This window comes from Papaver somniferum, chromosome 4 (assembly GCF_003573695.1).
Source record: "Papaver somniferum cultivar HN1 chromosome 4, ASM357369v1, whole genome shotgun sequence".
Taxonomy (NCBI): domain Eukaryota; kingdom Viridiplantae; phylum Streptophyta; class Magnoliopsida; order Ranunculales; family Papaveraceae; genus Papaver; species Papaver somniferum.
Genome location: NC_039361.1, coordinates 138,163,004 through 138,179,412, shown reverse-complemented (window position 1 = coordinate 138,179,412; position 16,409 = coordinate 138,163,004). Strand labels below are relative to the sequence as shown.

The window sequence follows — 16,409 nt, the reverse complement described above, 5'->3', positions numbered from 1 at the left end:
AGTGAGATGTTGAAGAACGTGAAATGAAGAGAGCCCGTGTTTCTTCCTGTAAAGATAACTCAAAAAACGCTATTCTTAACAGCGCTCAACGCTATTGAAATGGCGTTCGGCGCTATTGTTATTAGCGCTTTGACCGTTGACGTGGTCAAGCGCTATTCATAATGGCGTTTCCGTGACGCTATCCATATTGGCTTTCAACACTATTTTTAATAGCGTTTCTATTGCTCCACCGCTAGACTTGCACTTTCATCCACAATTCAAAATGCTGAGGTGGCGTGGAAGATGAATGAATTTCACCATAAGACTTGCTCTAAAACAATCCGTGCCCACTTTTGTAAAATGGTTTTTTGTTTTTGTAAAGTTTATTTTAAAAGAAACGCGTGGAAGACTTGAACTTTTCTTTTCCTTTTTGTTGTTGGTGACTTGGTAAGTTGTTGCATGTGTCTTTGCTGCTCGATAGTCTTTTGTTGTGTTTGTTTATAGTACTACCACAAGTCACACTGCTTTAGCATTTACAATATATACTCCTACTTCTTCTCTCTTTCCCTTTGTCTTTCTCATCTTTCTCGTGTTCTTCCATTTAAAGCCTGTCACCAGCCTTACTATTAGGTAAGACAATCACATTTATAGAATTCTTCTCACTAATCTCGTGATCTTTATCATTCAAAAACCTTTGCTAGTTCCCACTTTAGTCCTCTCAGATATATATAGATATAGTAGATATATATAGTAGAACAATCAAGAAGACATAATAAGCATCCAAAACGATAGAGTATCAAAAGAAAACATGTCAAAATCTCTAGTAGAACTCGATTTCTTCCGCATAGAGAAAGAAAATTCATCCTCCTCGCTATCTTCGTCAAAATCTCAATTCCAGAAATTCCTTCAACAACAACGAGGTTTGCTTTCTCTGTTTTTCTCTTATCTAGCCAATAATAGGTGTTTTTTTTAATCATTTTGAATTAATCTTGTACGTCTGCTAATATGGATCGCTGTTTCATTTGCGGCTACAGGTATGCAAAGCGCAGTTTCCAAGTTAAATCCGGAGCTGTTGAGAACGGTTATTAACTCCGGAGCTGCAAGTACTAGTAGCAATAGCAGTGGTCATTTGGAGCGAAAATCATCGTCTACTTTAATCTTCGATGAGGTGACAAACGAGTCAGAGAATCTGTTCTCTTTGGTTCCACCCGCCATGCCTAAACAAATGCAATGTACGTCGGCTGAAACTGGAACACTACGAACAGCTCCATTAACGATTTTTTACAACGGGAAGGTGTCCGTATTTGATGTTCCCCGTGATAAGGCGGAGTTTCTAATGAAACTTGCTGAGAATAATATGAATAATGGAATGATCCAATCATCATCTTCATCCAAGATTACTACAACTAGTGTTGATCATTTTACGTTGTGTTCATCTTCAACGATGGATGAACACAAAAACATTCTTGATACACTCAACGAAGGTTAGTAATGTATTAGTTGCGACCATCTTGATCAATTAGCCTGTGCTGGTATTTTTCTCACATTTGTTGGTATTCTAACACAAAACTTCTCTTCATCTCTCTCTGATAGATTTGCCAATTGCTAGAAGGAGATCGCTGCAAAGATTTCTTGAAAAACGAAAAGAGAGGTAAATATATTTTTTCGTCATTTTTTAAATTTCTCAAAATTGTGAATAGTTGTATAGGCTATAGAGAAAAAGAAAAAGAAGCGTTTTTCACAGTTTTAGCGTGAAGAAGGATTTGTTTTTCACACTGTTCTGTTTTCCTTTCATTAGTTTTGTTACAGAAAAGAATTAATTTAAACATGAAAAGTGTGCCAAGTGAGAAGGCAAACAAATATCCATAATCATTATTAGCACTGGGGTGTTTAGACTCAGGATATCATTTATTTATTTATTATTTTTATTTTTTTTATAAACTCAGGATATCATTAAGACTACGGAAATTGGATTACCAACAAAAAAAAAAAACTACAAAAATTCATTTTATGTCATGCTAGAGAGCCCTTTTGGAAAAAGAAAAGTTTCATTTTCAAGTCACACAAATGACAATTCTTTAGTGATTAAAGTATTAAATTCGTGCCTCAAAGCTTGAAACGCACCTCTTGACTCGTGAGACCTACTGTACAGTTTTTCTCCCCCGAGCACACTTGTTTGGAAATAAGGTTTCAAAGTTGACCAAATTAAAGACTTGATTTCATCTCATTACATTTCAATTCCAATAATCTCACAAAATTTTTCATTTGATTCCAACTTTGCCTTTGGGGTCGGGACTTGGGAGGAAAACAATTTCAGTCTAGCTTTCGTAGGAAACACTCGGCACATATAGTTTGACTAAAGAAATGAAACTACAATTCTTCATAGTAGTTTCACTTGAGCCATCTATATGGAATAAAACTGCATTTTCTTCGATGAAAAATATTCAGCCTTCCTTTTGTATATTGCAGACTGAGTTTGGTAGCTTCGCCGTACACGTACATACCAAGCCTTAGCAAGTTCGTAGAAAAGAACAACGGAGTCGGTAGTGATGGCGGTTCAACCTCAAAAGTTTGATACAAATTACAAACATTGAAGGCCAAGCAGTTGTCATTTTCCTCGTCTTTACGAGGATGGATTATATATATATTAGCTTAATCAGTATTATCTAACAACCTTTTATTAATATTCATTTTGTTTTCTTTAGGATAGTTTATTTATAAAGTCGGTGCTTGTTCTTTATTTGACTATTCTAGTGGGGTTTTTTTATTTGACTATTCTAGTGGGGTTTTTGGGCACCTAGTTAGTGAGGGTGTGGTCTTTTTTTGTTGGTGACAGTTTTAAGAAAACGTCTGCTACCTCATTCATATAAAAGCATATTACATGTTTTTGAAATATAAATTTATTTTTTGGAAGTTTTTGAAGTGTAATTTTGAATATCGTATTTTCTTGCTCACGCATGTTTTTATACACATGCCAAATAGCAAAATTTGCCACTTTTACATCGGTTGTATACGGATATGTCAAAGTGGTAAACGTATGTGTCAATGTGTCAGATATACCACATAGGTATACATGATGGAGTTTTCAGTGAGCGATAGATTGTCCATCGGTATATGATCTTAACATCGCTCGTTGATCTGTTCAGCGCCAGCGCTAGTCATATTGTCGCTCGTTGACTAGATCATCGCCCTGCGGTTTCTCATTTAATGGCTACAATTTCCTTCTCTATACATACCCAAGTTCAAATTCATTTCAACTCACACCATCTTAACTTCAAATTCATTTCGACATGCCTAGTGGCCGCACACAACGTGGCAACTGCTCGCTTCACTCGAGAAGAAGATGTTTTTCTAATTCGGTGTTGGGTTTCAGTTGCAAGCGATGGAGATTTCAATCTAACGACTTTTAATTTATGGGACACAGTGTTTCAAAATTTTATAACGTTAAATTATGTAAATTCAAGAAAAACAAATGAGTGTTCTTGAAACTCGTTAAAGTGAGAAGAAAAAAAAATAAAAAATCTTCTTCTTCTCTCTCATTTTCTCTTTCCAAAAAAGAAAAAAGAAAAACTCTAGCCTTCATGGCTGGATCAAATAAAACATGCTTTCTAATATTTTTATGTCTTTTGGCATATTGTCTCTTCGCCATTTGGGGCGATTTTTCTTCGCCGTTTTGGGCGATGTATTTTCGCTTTGTGGGCGATTTATTCAAATATTCATGGCTGGATCGTGGCTTGCTATTCTCGATTCAAAAACATCAATCATTCAAAACGATATCGCTTTGAATCTTTATTTAATCTTAGAGATTTGGGGTATCCGGGTTCATCTGATTATACAAGATTATGGGCAAAATACTCCTTTCTTTTAGGAGCATCTCTTTTCAAAAAAGAAAAAAAATCAGATTAAATGGTCGGAATTGATTCCGGAAAATACCATCATTCTTCCCTACTACATAAACAAAAATTGGGTATCTTTACAGTTTATGGCTCTTTCTCTTTGCGATATACCTGTAATTGATATCTTTAATTGTATTAGGGGCATAATTATCTTGTATTTTGATGTTTTTGTTATTCTTGTGAGCGATCATGTAATCAGTATTTTGATTTAAATGAATTGAAATATGTTGATTTACCAAAAGTATAATATAAATAAATAACAAAGTGATAAAGTATACACAAATTATGTGGATGATAAAAGGGGATCATCGTGGGTTATCAATCGAAGAACTAATAATCAGAGCTCATACCAAATTTGTTGAAGACAACAGAAGATGGTTTAATCATGATAAATGCTATGAACTCCACAAGATTCACATGCAGGGATTTAACTTTCATTAAGTATTATGTAATGCAATTATGGTCAATATTTTAATTAAATTTTGGAATTTAATGAAGCGTAAAACTAGTTTCTATTTGAACAATAATCTAAAGATAGTTGAATGACGAGGGTACCCAAGTACACCACAATCTTTTCGTTTAAACTTATAAGTCCAATATCTTAAGTGATCACCTATAGACAAAGTCGAGACAATACAACTTCAAGATATTCACTTGATAATAGATATGGTTCGAAACCGATTTACTACAAGTGATCACTGTCGTATGCGTCAAAAATAAATTACACTTTCTTACTACTCAAAATATAAATATAGCAAGGGCAAGAAAGGATCGTTCCCACAGAAAGGACTAAGGTTATCAACTTGTTTCGGTTTCCTATAAATACCAATGTGCGGTTTTCTGATTTTTAAAAAGTAAACTAAAATAAAAGCAAATAAAGCACACAAATTAAGATGTAAAGATATTGGTTAAGGATTCATCTTCATTCACAAACATGCTTTTTAACAATAACTAGAATTGATATTTAATCTCTCTTTTATCAAAGGCCCTAAGATACCTTGATCGCAAGTATATCCCGCAAATCTCCTCTTGTCATCAACAAACACATTAAAATATGCGAATATGAATTCTATCTTAGAGAACAACCTAACGTGTAAAAGCACTAAACAAGTTTAATTCCCTAGATGCATTAAGTTATATGAAATCAGGCCAATCAAAGCAATCGAACGTGTAAAAGCACTAATCCGATTTAACAAAGGTTATGACTCACTTGTGACTACTAGGATGTATCACTACAAGCAATAATCACAATTATGCTACTTGTAATCAGAAATTTATCACTTTTGCGTATGATAAACCTAATCTAGCAATAGAGATGAAACAAACTCGATTGATTCTAGACTCAACCAAACAAACATTCAAATCATGTAACATTATTAATGGTGAATCATAAACGATAATATGTAGACAAAACTAATTCATTGCATAAAAACCCATATTTGGAAATCCAACTTATTCCTTAAACCAATAATAAAATTAAGTACTCATGTTGAAGGTGTTCATCACAAGAATGAAAAGAAGTTTCATGTTTCTAAACCCTAGAACAAAAGTAGAAGAAGAGATTAAGATCCTCCCGAGAATGGAACCCTTCACTGTTTTTATGTCTCGATTGCCAAATCCAGTGATAACCAAGCCCAGTCAAGATAAGCCCAAGCCCTTCTCTGTGTCAACCCGGGTCAGGTGAGTTGGGTCGAGAATCACTAAGTCGACTCGGCAGGATAAAAGTCTGACAGAGTTTCCTCTATTTTCATACAATTCTCAGACCAATTCTGGCCAGTTCTTTGCTTCCCTGCACAACCTATCCAGCCAATCCACCAACCAAAATCCATTTCGCCTCAGCCTCCATCATCTGCAATCTCAAACATCCGCAGCAAGCCATAGCTGATACTCCATTCTTCCACCTGAGTCATTTCAGATCCATCTTCGCTACCAGTTTGAACTGCAACCACTGTACTTCAGCCTTCCACTTTGTACTTCAGCTGCAATATCATCTCCATCAGACACAAAGCTGCGATTGCAGCTCACAATCTCCATGAATCAGCCGTATCCTTAACTGTCCCAGCTTCTAGACCAAGTCCCTGCAGCTGTAGCTTCTTGACTGCCAATGCACCTGCAATGTTCATTGCATCTCAGCTCATCACCACTGCCTACTTCAGTTCATTTTTCTGTAATCACCAACAACAGCAACTTCCCTTGAATCGTTCTCTGCATTATTTCTCAAGGCCAACTCCAATTCCATTTATCCCTGCAACCTAACATGCATCTAATCACTGCATTCCAACAGTAACACCACCAATGCCTTGCTTGACTCATAACAGCAGCTTCATCATTTCTAGTTCACTGTCTCAGCATCACCAACTTCAGATGAGCTCAATAATTGCGATATCACAATTCCATTCATTCTAGCCTTCAGTTAACCTGCAACATATACCAGCTGCACCCTGTTCTCTGCCACCTGCAATGAGCTAGTACTTAACATCTCCTCAACAAAACCCATAACACCATTAACATCTCCAACTGAACTGCAAGCTCCACTGTAGCTTCCCTGTAAACCTAATGCATTCATCTAATCCATGTAACCTTCACGATATCAACACTGCACAGCTGCAACACTGATTCAGTCACAAGACCAGCAGCACAATCACACTCAACATCCTGCCATCATTCCACAATCACCACAACTCATGCCTATTCTTCAACCGATATTACTGCCAGAACCAAAATCGCCATCGTTGCCGCAAGAAGGTTCATCTCCAATCCTTTGTTTAGTTCACCTGCAACTCGCCACTGCACACAAGAACACCAAACAATTGCTTCAGCTCCAGATGATGCTCATCTACTTTCAGGTGCCATCCATTGGTGCTCCAAACCACACTGTCACAGCCTTTGAATCTCACCAACACTAAACTGCAGCTGCAAAACCCTGCCAGAACTTGTCACACAAACCAAATCCATATGCTGCCAATTCCTTCACAGCTACAAAATCAAGTCCTTCTCTAATTTCTCATCACACAAACACAACCAGCAGCAGTCTTCTTGTCTCCCATATTTCTTGATCTTCCTCTTCCCTGTCTTGAATCAGAACAAACCCATCTCTTATTGTTCCGGAAGCAACCAAAATCACTCACCAGATCCCCTTTTCATCTGTGTTTCTCAACTGCCATCTAATTCCAAATTCAAGCTACAGATTCATAAACTCATTCTTTAACTCTCAGTACCACCATTTAGCTTGCAGACCTACACAGCCACAAATCAAATACCCTTCTATACTCACTTGCAACACCCACTATACCCATGGAAGCAATTGATTCTTCTTGTACTTCAAATACAATCTCAGTACCCCATTAAATCGAGAATCAACCTTGACATACTCCTCAACACTATCAGCATCACTGCCAATATTTTTCTAGCTCAGACCCAGGTTAATTCAACTCACAGCCATGCTATTAAACCTTCCCGAGATCAATTCAAACTAAACCCGCTCGATTTCGATTTCAGAAACCTTATTTTCTTTCTGAATTTCCAACTGAAACCCTAACTTGAACTCCTTCCTCATCTTTGGTTCTTCATCTTCTCGATTCATACACCATCTCCTATGAATTTCACAGCAGCATCATCTCCTGTAATTTCTGCTTCAAATCCTTTTCGATCTGATTCGTCTCCGTCATTAGCTCTATCTATTTCCCAACCCCTGAAACTCACAGCGCCTCTATTTACTCTCTTCAGTCTTCTCTGAATCCCAGATGGGAAAATGATTGAGAAATCATTTCTCGGTACTTTTAGGGTTTTGGTAATGAGTGAAAATGGTATATGCACAAGTTAAAATGGATAAGGGCTGTCTGAAATGGTAGGCCTGTCAGTTTCTCAGAACTGACTGCCCAACCTCCTTCTTACCCAACCGTAGCTAGATCCAAATATGAAATATCACTCGCTTGTGATCTTTGTGTCCTTTACGCTCCAAATGGATGGTTTCGCCTTATTTTGTTCCAAATGACTCCATTGCACCTAATAACTCAAAAGCAAACATAAGATACATAATTTACAAGAAAAGTAGCAAAGAAAGCATAAATACTAAATATAAAATTAGGTGTTTTAGACACCTATCAACATGATCAATATCAAGTGATTAGGATTAACGTACAAGTGTTATTTACTTTATTATAATAAAATAATTATGATGTGGAAGTTAAGTAAATTAGACAACAAAATTTTGTTAACGAGGAAACTACAAATGCAGAAAAACCCCGGGACCTAGTCCAGTTTTGAATACTCTCAGAATTAAGACGTTATACAAAGAACAAAGACAACTTCGTATAGTTGAGACCAAGTAATCTACCCCTTGTTACTTAGTTCCCTTAGTATCCTTGGGACTACAATCGTCTGATCAACACACCTAAATCCCAAGACAAAAATCACTATCTTGATTGCTTTACCAATGAAAAGTCTTAAGCACTCAACTCCTTATGATTGTCTTCCAAACAGTAAAGGAACAAAGTTGTTCGGTAAATACTCCAATAATCTTTTAAAAAAAAATTTGTTGAGTTTTTGACAAAGGCTCTTTCGTTTTAACTAGTAAACTCCTTTGTGGGGTAAGATCAATCCAAATCCGAAAATCATATCTAGATTCGCAAATATCAGATTCAAATACCGAAGAATACCACCAAATGATAGTTGTCGATCTAAACAACTATATGATCAAATCTATCAAAGATAAATTAGATCTAAGCTGAATCCCAGCCGATCAAGATGTGTGCACAAACCACGAGATACAAAAACCAATAAGAAAAAATCCTATTGTCTTCAAATCTTCAATAGCCTTATATTGTACCTACACAACACAAACTTGAATCCACTTATGATCGATCACACACAGAACGGAGTCTGTTAACAATGGATGATCACAAGTTATCTTCAGATCTAAAAACAATTCTGAAGATCCCGTCAATACTTTGATCTATTTTGAGTGACCTTATATCAGAAGAGAAGGCTCTCAAGAATAATCAAACTAGGTGCAATAAAAGTTTCAACAACCATTGGTCAATCAAATCAATAATTAAAAACTAAAATAACATTGCAAATATCTAGTTTTCCGCCAATGGTACTCTTACAGCTTATTGATCCCACATAAGTTTTTGAACGAGCCGACGTAAGAGATTTCGCCTAATTAAGGTACTTTCGTCTCCGAATAGTTTGCAAGAAATGCATACTTAACTATTTATAGACCAAGCTTCAATTTCTTCAAAATATTCTTCAAAAGTTGTGAGTGAGCCAACTTATTAAAAGTTCCCACAAAATTTTCATCAATAAGGTTTTCAAATCTAGCACAAAGACTTTCATTAAATTCATCCCATGTATTCAATTGCTTCCTAATCTTAAAATTAAGAAATCATTGTCCGCTTTACTATCCAAGTATAGTGAAGCCACACTAACCTGTTGATCGTCCGGAATATTATGGAGTTGAAAATATCTTTCATACTTTTGCAACTATCCCGTGAGATTATCACTATCAAATCATGGAAAACCAATCCTGGGAAATCAATGTGGGTGGTGTAAACTTTCTACTGAAATACCTAGTGCAAAACCTCTGTTGAAATTAGATTTAAGGTGTTCATTAGAGATTTCACCCAGGTCATCTGTAGTGTCGAAGTTCTTACACTGAATCTATTGAATAAAAGTAACGACAATAGCCAGTTGATCACATATCTGATCGAGTTCCATCTTGTGTGTGTTATTAATCCAAAGGACAATTTTTACTAGTTTCTCATTAACAATCAAGCAGCTTCACAATATGTTGTTTTTGTATATCTGCTAATTCTTTAGTAGAAGGATTCTTAATACCTCTCATCGGATTTTTTGTTTTTGTTTTGAACATCTCTGATGCCATATGCGTTATTCTTAGTATAAAAGTCGAATTAAGAAAAAAAGTACCAAGAAGGAATAAGATATATATTTGGTTAACAAAGGAACGGAGCAAAATAATAACCTCCGATTATGAAGAACACGACCAAAGTTTCATTAATCTCCGAAATAACCTAAACCAAGTTTATATCACAACATTTATATTAGATCACAATCCCTGACCATCCATGCCTTCCAACATTTACACGAGTGTCACTACATGAGTGTTAATATAATTACGGACGAACCCGATTTTTTTTTGCTTTTGTTTTTTAATTCGACATAGTTAGACCCACCCTAAGCAAGCTGAAGTAGCCCCACTATTAATCCAACCTACAACCATCTACAAGACCCAACCTCTTCTATTCACAGAAGAAATGGGTGAAAATGGAGATCCAAGGTTCCCAATTGTTTTTCTTTTGAAAGGCAAAGTCTAATTACTCGGTACAACATAAGATCATACCCAGCCGGGCCGCACCAATCTTTACATTTAGATGGGCTTATGGACCCATTTATCTCCATTACCGTATTTTCATGAATTTTCAACCAAATCCTTTTACAGAGAGAACAAAAAGACAGGTCTCTCTCGTTCTCTTCTCTGATTTCTTTCTCTCTCTAAAAACATCAAAACTCTACACCGAAATCAATCTCAGATCCGTGTTTTTCTGTTCGAATGATTCAAACTGCAAATCATTTGAGAATTTGAATCACAGAGAGATTTTGGGAGTGAGAGGGAGAGGGAGAGGGAGAGACAGATTTGAAAGAGGAAGAAGATGATTACAATTCCATATACAACTGCTTTAACAACGTTATTTAGTTATGGATTATTATTTGCTTTTGGACAACTTAGAGATCTATTCAGAAAATTCGTTGAATGGTGGAAAGATAGTAATCTTCATGTAATATTAATTTCTATTTTTTATTTTGAGCACTAAATTTTGGTAAATTTGTATTTTATTTGATCTAATTAATTAATCTTTGATTGGACATGTGTAGGGATATGCACCGATTTGTTTAGGTCTTGAAGATTTCTATGTTAGACGATTGTATCTTCGTATTCAGGTAAGTTTTTTTTTGGTCCGTTTATATATCTAAAGCTGTTATCTATTGAATCTTTAGTTGATTTGCGAGAGTTATTATTAACATTAGAAATTTGTATATACAAACGAGCGTTTGAATGATGAAATGGTGGATTTAGATGATTAGCTATGTGTGAATGGTACTTTGTTGATTGGTTGTTGGAAACTTAAGTTTTTTCATTTGAGTTTGGAAGATACAATGCAACTAGTACATTACGATTTATTGTAGCACTACAATTGAAGCTGGAATAATTTTGTGAAATTTTGAATGGTGAAATTTTGGATTTAGCTGGTTTGGTTAAATAGACAATGCTTACTGATTAATTATTGGAAACTTAAGTTTCGATCTGGGAAAGATTATTGAGTTTGGAAAATACAAAGTAACTAGTAGTGTATATTGTGGGATTGTTGATTAGATAAGATCAAAGCTGAAATTGTTTTGTGAAATTTTGATGTATCAAAGGATTGTTTTGGACGACCAATTGCAAGTGCGCCTGATTCTTGGATTGATGTGGTTGAGCGTTACTCTAATGATAATAACAAGACACTCAAGTGAGTTTCCTCCTTTTATTTACGACTTCTTTTTGTGTTTTCTTGTAATATTCTTAATTATTACTAAAGATACATATAATTGGATGATGGCATAAAGTATCTAGAGAGTTGCTATCTTCATATACAAGATATGTTAAATGTAAAAACTTATTTGAAATATGTTGAAGATGATGGCATAAAGTATTCTGAGAATTGCTATCTTCTTATACAAGATGTGTTTATTGTAACTATTTTAAAATATGTTGAAGATGGCAGTGATGTGATACAATTACTTGCATTTTGTGTAGGCGAACCACAAATACAAGTAAATGTCTCAACTTGGGATCATACAATTACCTTGGGTTTGCAGCATCAGATGAATACTGCACTCCACGTGCTGTTGAGTCATTGAAGAAATTTTCCCCAAGTACATGCAGCACTCGTGTAGACGGTGGTATGTATAATAAACTACAAATTAGTTTGTAGATTTACATTTGTACTGAAATCATGATGCTGTGTTGCTATCAGGAACAACAATATTACATGTGGAATTAGAGGAATGTGTTGCTCAATTTGTTGGAAAGCCAGCTGCTATGGTTACTGGTATGGGATACGTCACAAATTCAGCTATCCTTCCAGTCCTGATTGGGAAGGTTTGTTTACATGCTATTGATGATTTTACCTTGTGTACTGAGGATAGTCCACATGTGATTGGGTTCGAACAATTTTCTGCAGGGTGGGTTGATAATTAGTGATTCTTTGAACCACAACTCCATTGTTAATGGTGCCCGAGGTTCAGGAGCCACAGTTCGAGTTTTCCAGCATAACAGTAGGTTTCTACCTTATACCTGGGTTATGATGTTGCCAAACTATTCTAATCATCTCATGCATATATTATTTATGTGTTCTATCTTCACAGCACCGTCCCATTTGGAAGAAGTTTTGAGGGAACAAATTGCTTTTGGGCAGCCTAGAACTCGTAGACCTTGGAAAAAAATAATTGTTGTTGTAGAGGGCATTTACAGCATGGAAGGAGAGCTCTGCAAACTTCCTGAGATTATACAAGTCTGCAAGAAATACAGGGTTTGTGTCTCTAACACTGTTCTGCATTCTTTGATGTTTAATTTTTTTTTTTTTTTTAAATCTTGATAATGCTGTTCTGCAAGTTCAAATGTATTGATTTAGTGAGTGAAGAGAGCAATATATGGGTTCTGCAGAACTGTTCTATGATCAATTTACAACAAAATAATAATAATAAGTTAACTGTGTCGACATGGTATAAAAACATTAAGTTTAACTTCGGTAAGCCAAGCTCAATTTCTGTGATATTCAAAGACGAGAAATCTTGTTTATTCTTATTTGTTTGTTTCCCCAATCAGGCATATACTTATTTGGATGAGGCTCATAGTATTGGGGCAGTTGGGAAGTCAGGAAGAGGAGTTTGTGAGCTTCTAGGAGTGGATACAGCTGATGTTGACATAATGATGGGGACTTTTACAAAATCCTTTGGATCATGTGGCGGTTACATTGCAGCATCCAAGGTTTCAATTATGTTCTTTTGCACCTTATTTTAGTTCTAAGTTTGAGTTGAAATTCTTTGGAAAATGTGACTACAACTACAACCTGGTCAATTCTTTGCTAATCTGATACAATGTGGATTTTTTTTTTTATGTTTGCTTTTTTTCATGATGGGACGAAGCTTTAAAATCTGTAGTTGCATCCTTGGAGGAAGTAATTTTCATTCATGTTTGGAGGTCTGTCAATGTGTAGGAATCATGATCTCTTGAGGGAATGAGGTTATGTTTTAACATGCACATGAGAGATATTAGTGCGAATATTAAGTGCTCTACTCGTTTGTAACTAAAGCAGTGCTAGTGTCAGTTCTTGTTCTGTGGTGGCATTTTTTACGATGCTTTCCTTGGGTGTATGGACTTTGTTTACCTTGTCATAGTATGGTGACAAGCTTCTTATCAGTTCTATTTCTTCTGTTGCTTTTGATTGAGGATATCTAGCTTAGACTATGCATTTACTGTATTGAGCTCTCTTTAGTCATTTTCAGGAGGTTATTGAATATCTGAAGTTCTCATGCCCTGCTCATCTGTACGCGACTGCAATTTCACCACCTGCTGCACAACAGATTATATCTTCCATAAGGGTTATTCTTGGCGAAGATGGTTCTAGTAGAGGTTCGAGGATAACTTGTTCTTCAACTTTTTCTTTTTGTTACAATGTCAAATGTAGATTAATCATCATATGCTATGATTATAGCTTCAGCGGGTTTTGGATTATTTGGCTGCAGGAGCTCAGAAACTTACACGTATTCGTGAGAACAGCAACTTTTTCCGGTCAGAATTGCAGAAGATGGGATTTGAGGTTCTAGGAGACAATGACTCTCCAGTAATGCCCATCATGCTTTACAATCCAGCAAAAATCCCTGCCTTTTCTCGAGAGTGCCTTAAACGGAATGTGAGTATATCAGGTCCATTAAGTTGGTTATGCTGTTTCCAACAAGTTAGCTCATTGTAATTCTCTTTATTTACATCGATGGTGATATTGCAGGTCGCTGTCGTCACAGTTGCTTTTCCAGCCACACCACTATTGTTGGCCAGGGCACGTATCTGCATATCTGCTTCTCACACCAGGGAAGACTTGTTAAAAGCTCTAGAGGTAAATATCTGCTTGTTCATTATGAAACAGTTATAAATCTCCAGTAATTTGTGAAAGCTGTTTGAAAGTGAATTTCCATGACATGTGTTAGCCTGACAGGAAATATGGTTAGGAGTAAGTTTCATATAAATTTTATCTGAAGATTATTCAAGTATATGATGTGATTGGAAGTATGATTGCTTAGAAGCTTGGGGTCGACTTTGTAAGTTGTGACAATTATAAATTCGTTTTGTCAGGTTATCAGCGAAGTCGGTGACCTTGTGGGCATAAAGTACTTCCCTGCTGAGCCCAAGAAGCAGGATGACGGCAGGGTAAAGCTCGAGTGAGAAAGAGATGTCGCTCACAACACAGAGCCTCAGAAAGGGAATTCGGGGTGAAAACTTGATCAAGGGAAAACTTCCTGTTAAGAATTGTAACATGTTTTTGTTTTGATCCAAAAAAAATTGGTACTCCAATACCTCTCTTTATCTGTACAAGATAAGAAAAATGGATCAAATGGCAAAGGATTATGATTTCTTTGCTATGGATTCTTTCCATACTCACGTTTATCCCTCTGAAAACTTGTCGTAACATGGTCATTGTTTGTAAATGTAGCTTGATTTTTGTTTGGAGTGACCTAGTTTATCTGTTTGATATTATTTGCTTAGTGTTGTGAAATTCTTAATGTACAGTTCAGACTTTTGGCTCCAATCGAAAATTTGTTGCATTCACATAATCTGATACTCAGTGGCTACAAATCTCAATTTTCCAATCCTAGTCGATTTTGTGTGATAACTATGTTTACTGTCTAGTACAATAAGTTGAAGGTTTTGTGATCGAACTTTATTTTTATTTTTATACCGTACGACAACTCAATTTTACTGTTAGTGATCGAATTCGCAAAACTTCATCGACACGGTTTTTGCAGCAAACTACAGCACTGCACGGCAATTACTGTTATTATTTTTTTTTATAGGAGACGAGAAAATTTAACGAATAATTTTTTTTTTCTCCTTTCTCCTCTCTTGGATAGTTGGATTCCTCTTTTGGAAACCTCTTTTGAAAGAAACTCGCCCAGTCACTTATATTTGCAACTGTCTTGTAAAAGTTCTGCTGTTCACTGGTCAAATTTAAGCTTACCCGAGGAGGAGGAGAAGATTGTTCTCTAAAGCAAAGTTCCGTATGATCAACGAAATTGCTCGGCAAATTTGTGAAATGTGATATCTTACGAGGTGCAGATCAGTCACCTTAACACCCGAGAGTTTTTCTAGCTTCTTAACGGAGTTCATGACTACTCTCTCTTTCCTCGCTGTCGTCACTAATTCAGATAGGAAGAGGAGTACCCCCAGAATCTACTTCGGCTTACAGCAGTCTCTTGCATTTTCCCGCCAATTGTGGAAACGTTTTTCCATTGACAAAATCAGGAGCCCTTTAGGTCTGTTATTTCTAGCAATTGGCCTTTCAGTCTCTCCACTGCAACCAACCAGCGATGTCCAAAAATCATTTTCAATAGAAAGGATAAGAATGTGTAAATGTCTGAGATTTGAAAAGGCTGCCCTTGCCTTCACAACAATGAATATGTCTGTATCTGCATCCTTGGCTGATCTAATTTGCAATACAGACAAGATATCTCGGAATGCAGGAGCCCAATGAACAACCCAAATACCACTGTCTTTAGTGACATAATTATCTGCTACTATTCTAAATACTGAATCAGATAAGTAGGCGAAATATATCAAACAAAGGAATGTACTTCAACCCTACCAGGGAAACACCAGTCACTGTCTCCAAAAACGCATATGGTCCAGAATCAGCTTCCTACTCAGATTTTCCCATAAGACCAACTCTTGTTTGTAGACATGGCAGCATTCTTTGAATTTTGACTAGGTGATTAGACTTTTTCCTCATGTTGCGACTCTAAAACCCAACCAGACTCAAAACTCAGGAACAAGCACTTATAGAAGTTAAATCAGTCCACAATCCTTCTAATTGTAATCCGCCTTCTTCAGCAGAAAAACTGTATTTACCCACCACATTTTCAGTGAGGATGACAAAGTTTCAAAACTTCTGACCAAAAATCAGGCTTGCATCAAATCCTCAAGCGCAATCATGTGATAGACACATAGCATACAAGTGATTTGAAAGTGATAATTGAAGATCTAACACAAAATTCTGACCAAAGAAATTTAAATAAAAACACACAATTGATGCTAAAATAGCATGGAGAAGAAAGACATCTAGCAAAAAAGAGCTTCCCATATGAGCAAAAAAGAGCTTCCCATATGGAAATGAAGAGCATAGGCAAGATCATTGACAGACTGTAGGAAAGATAATAAGACTCATCAATAGGCAAAAATACGCAATAATGGGTAGAGTAATG

The 16,409-nt window shown here is 36.1% G+C and overlaps 2 protein-coding genes across 2 annotated transcripts; both read left to right on the top strand.

Annotated features, from left to right (window-relative positions):
• Positions 1–574: 574 nt before the first annotated feature.
• LOC113274305 (protein TIFY 9-like) lies at positions 575–2,887 on the top strand. Its single transcript, XM_026523727.1, has 4 exons — positions 575–899; positions 1,014–1,463; positions 1,573–1,630; positions 2,449–2,887. Exons 1-4 carry the CDS (start codon positions 788–790, stop codon positions 2,552–2,554), a joined length of 726 nt encoding a protein of 241 aa, XP_026379512.1. The 5' UTR covers positions 575–787; the 3' UTR covers positions 2,555–2,887.
• Positions 2,888–10,322: 7,435 nt separating this feature from the next.
• Positions 10,323–14,765, top strand: LOC113362797 (long chain base biosynthesis protein 2a). Its single transcript, XM_026605291.1, has 12 exons — positions 10,323–10,672; positions 10,770–10,835; positions 11,316–11,404; positions 11,692–11,837; positions 11,912–12,036; positions 12,119–12,212; positions 12,303–12,466; positions 12,763–12,924; positions 13,443–13,569; positions 13,683–13,849; positions 13,943–14,050; positions 14,287–14,765. Exons 1-12 carry the CDS (start codon positions 10,547–10,549, stop codon positions 14,374–14,376), a joined length of 1,464 nt encoding a protein of 487 aa, XP_026461076.1. The 5' UTR covers positions 10,323–10,546; the 3' UTR covers positions 14,377–14,765.
• The last annotated feature ends 1,644 nt before the right edge of the window (positions 14,766–16,409 follow it).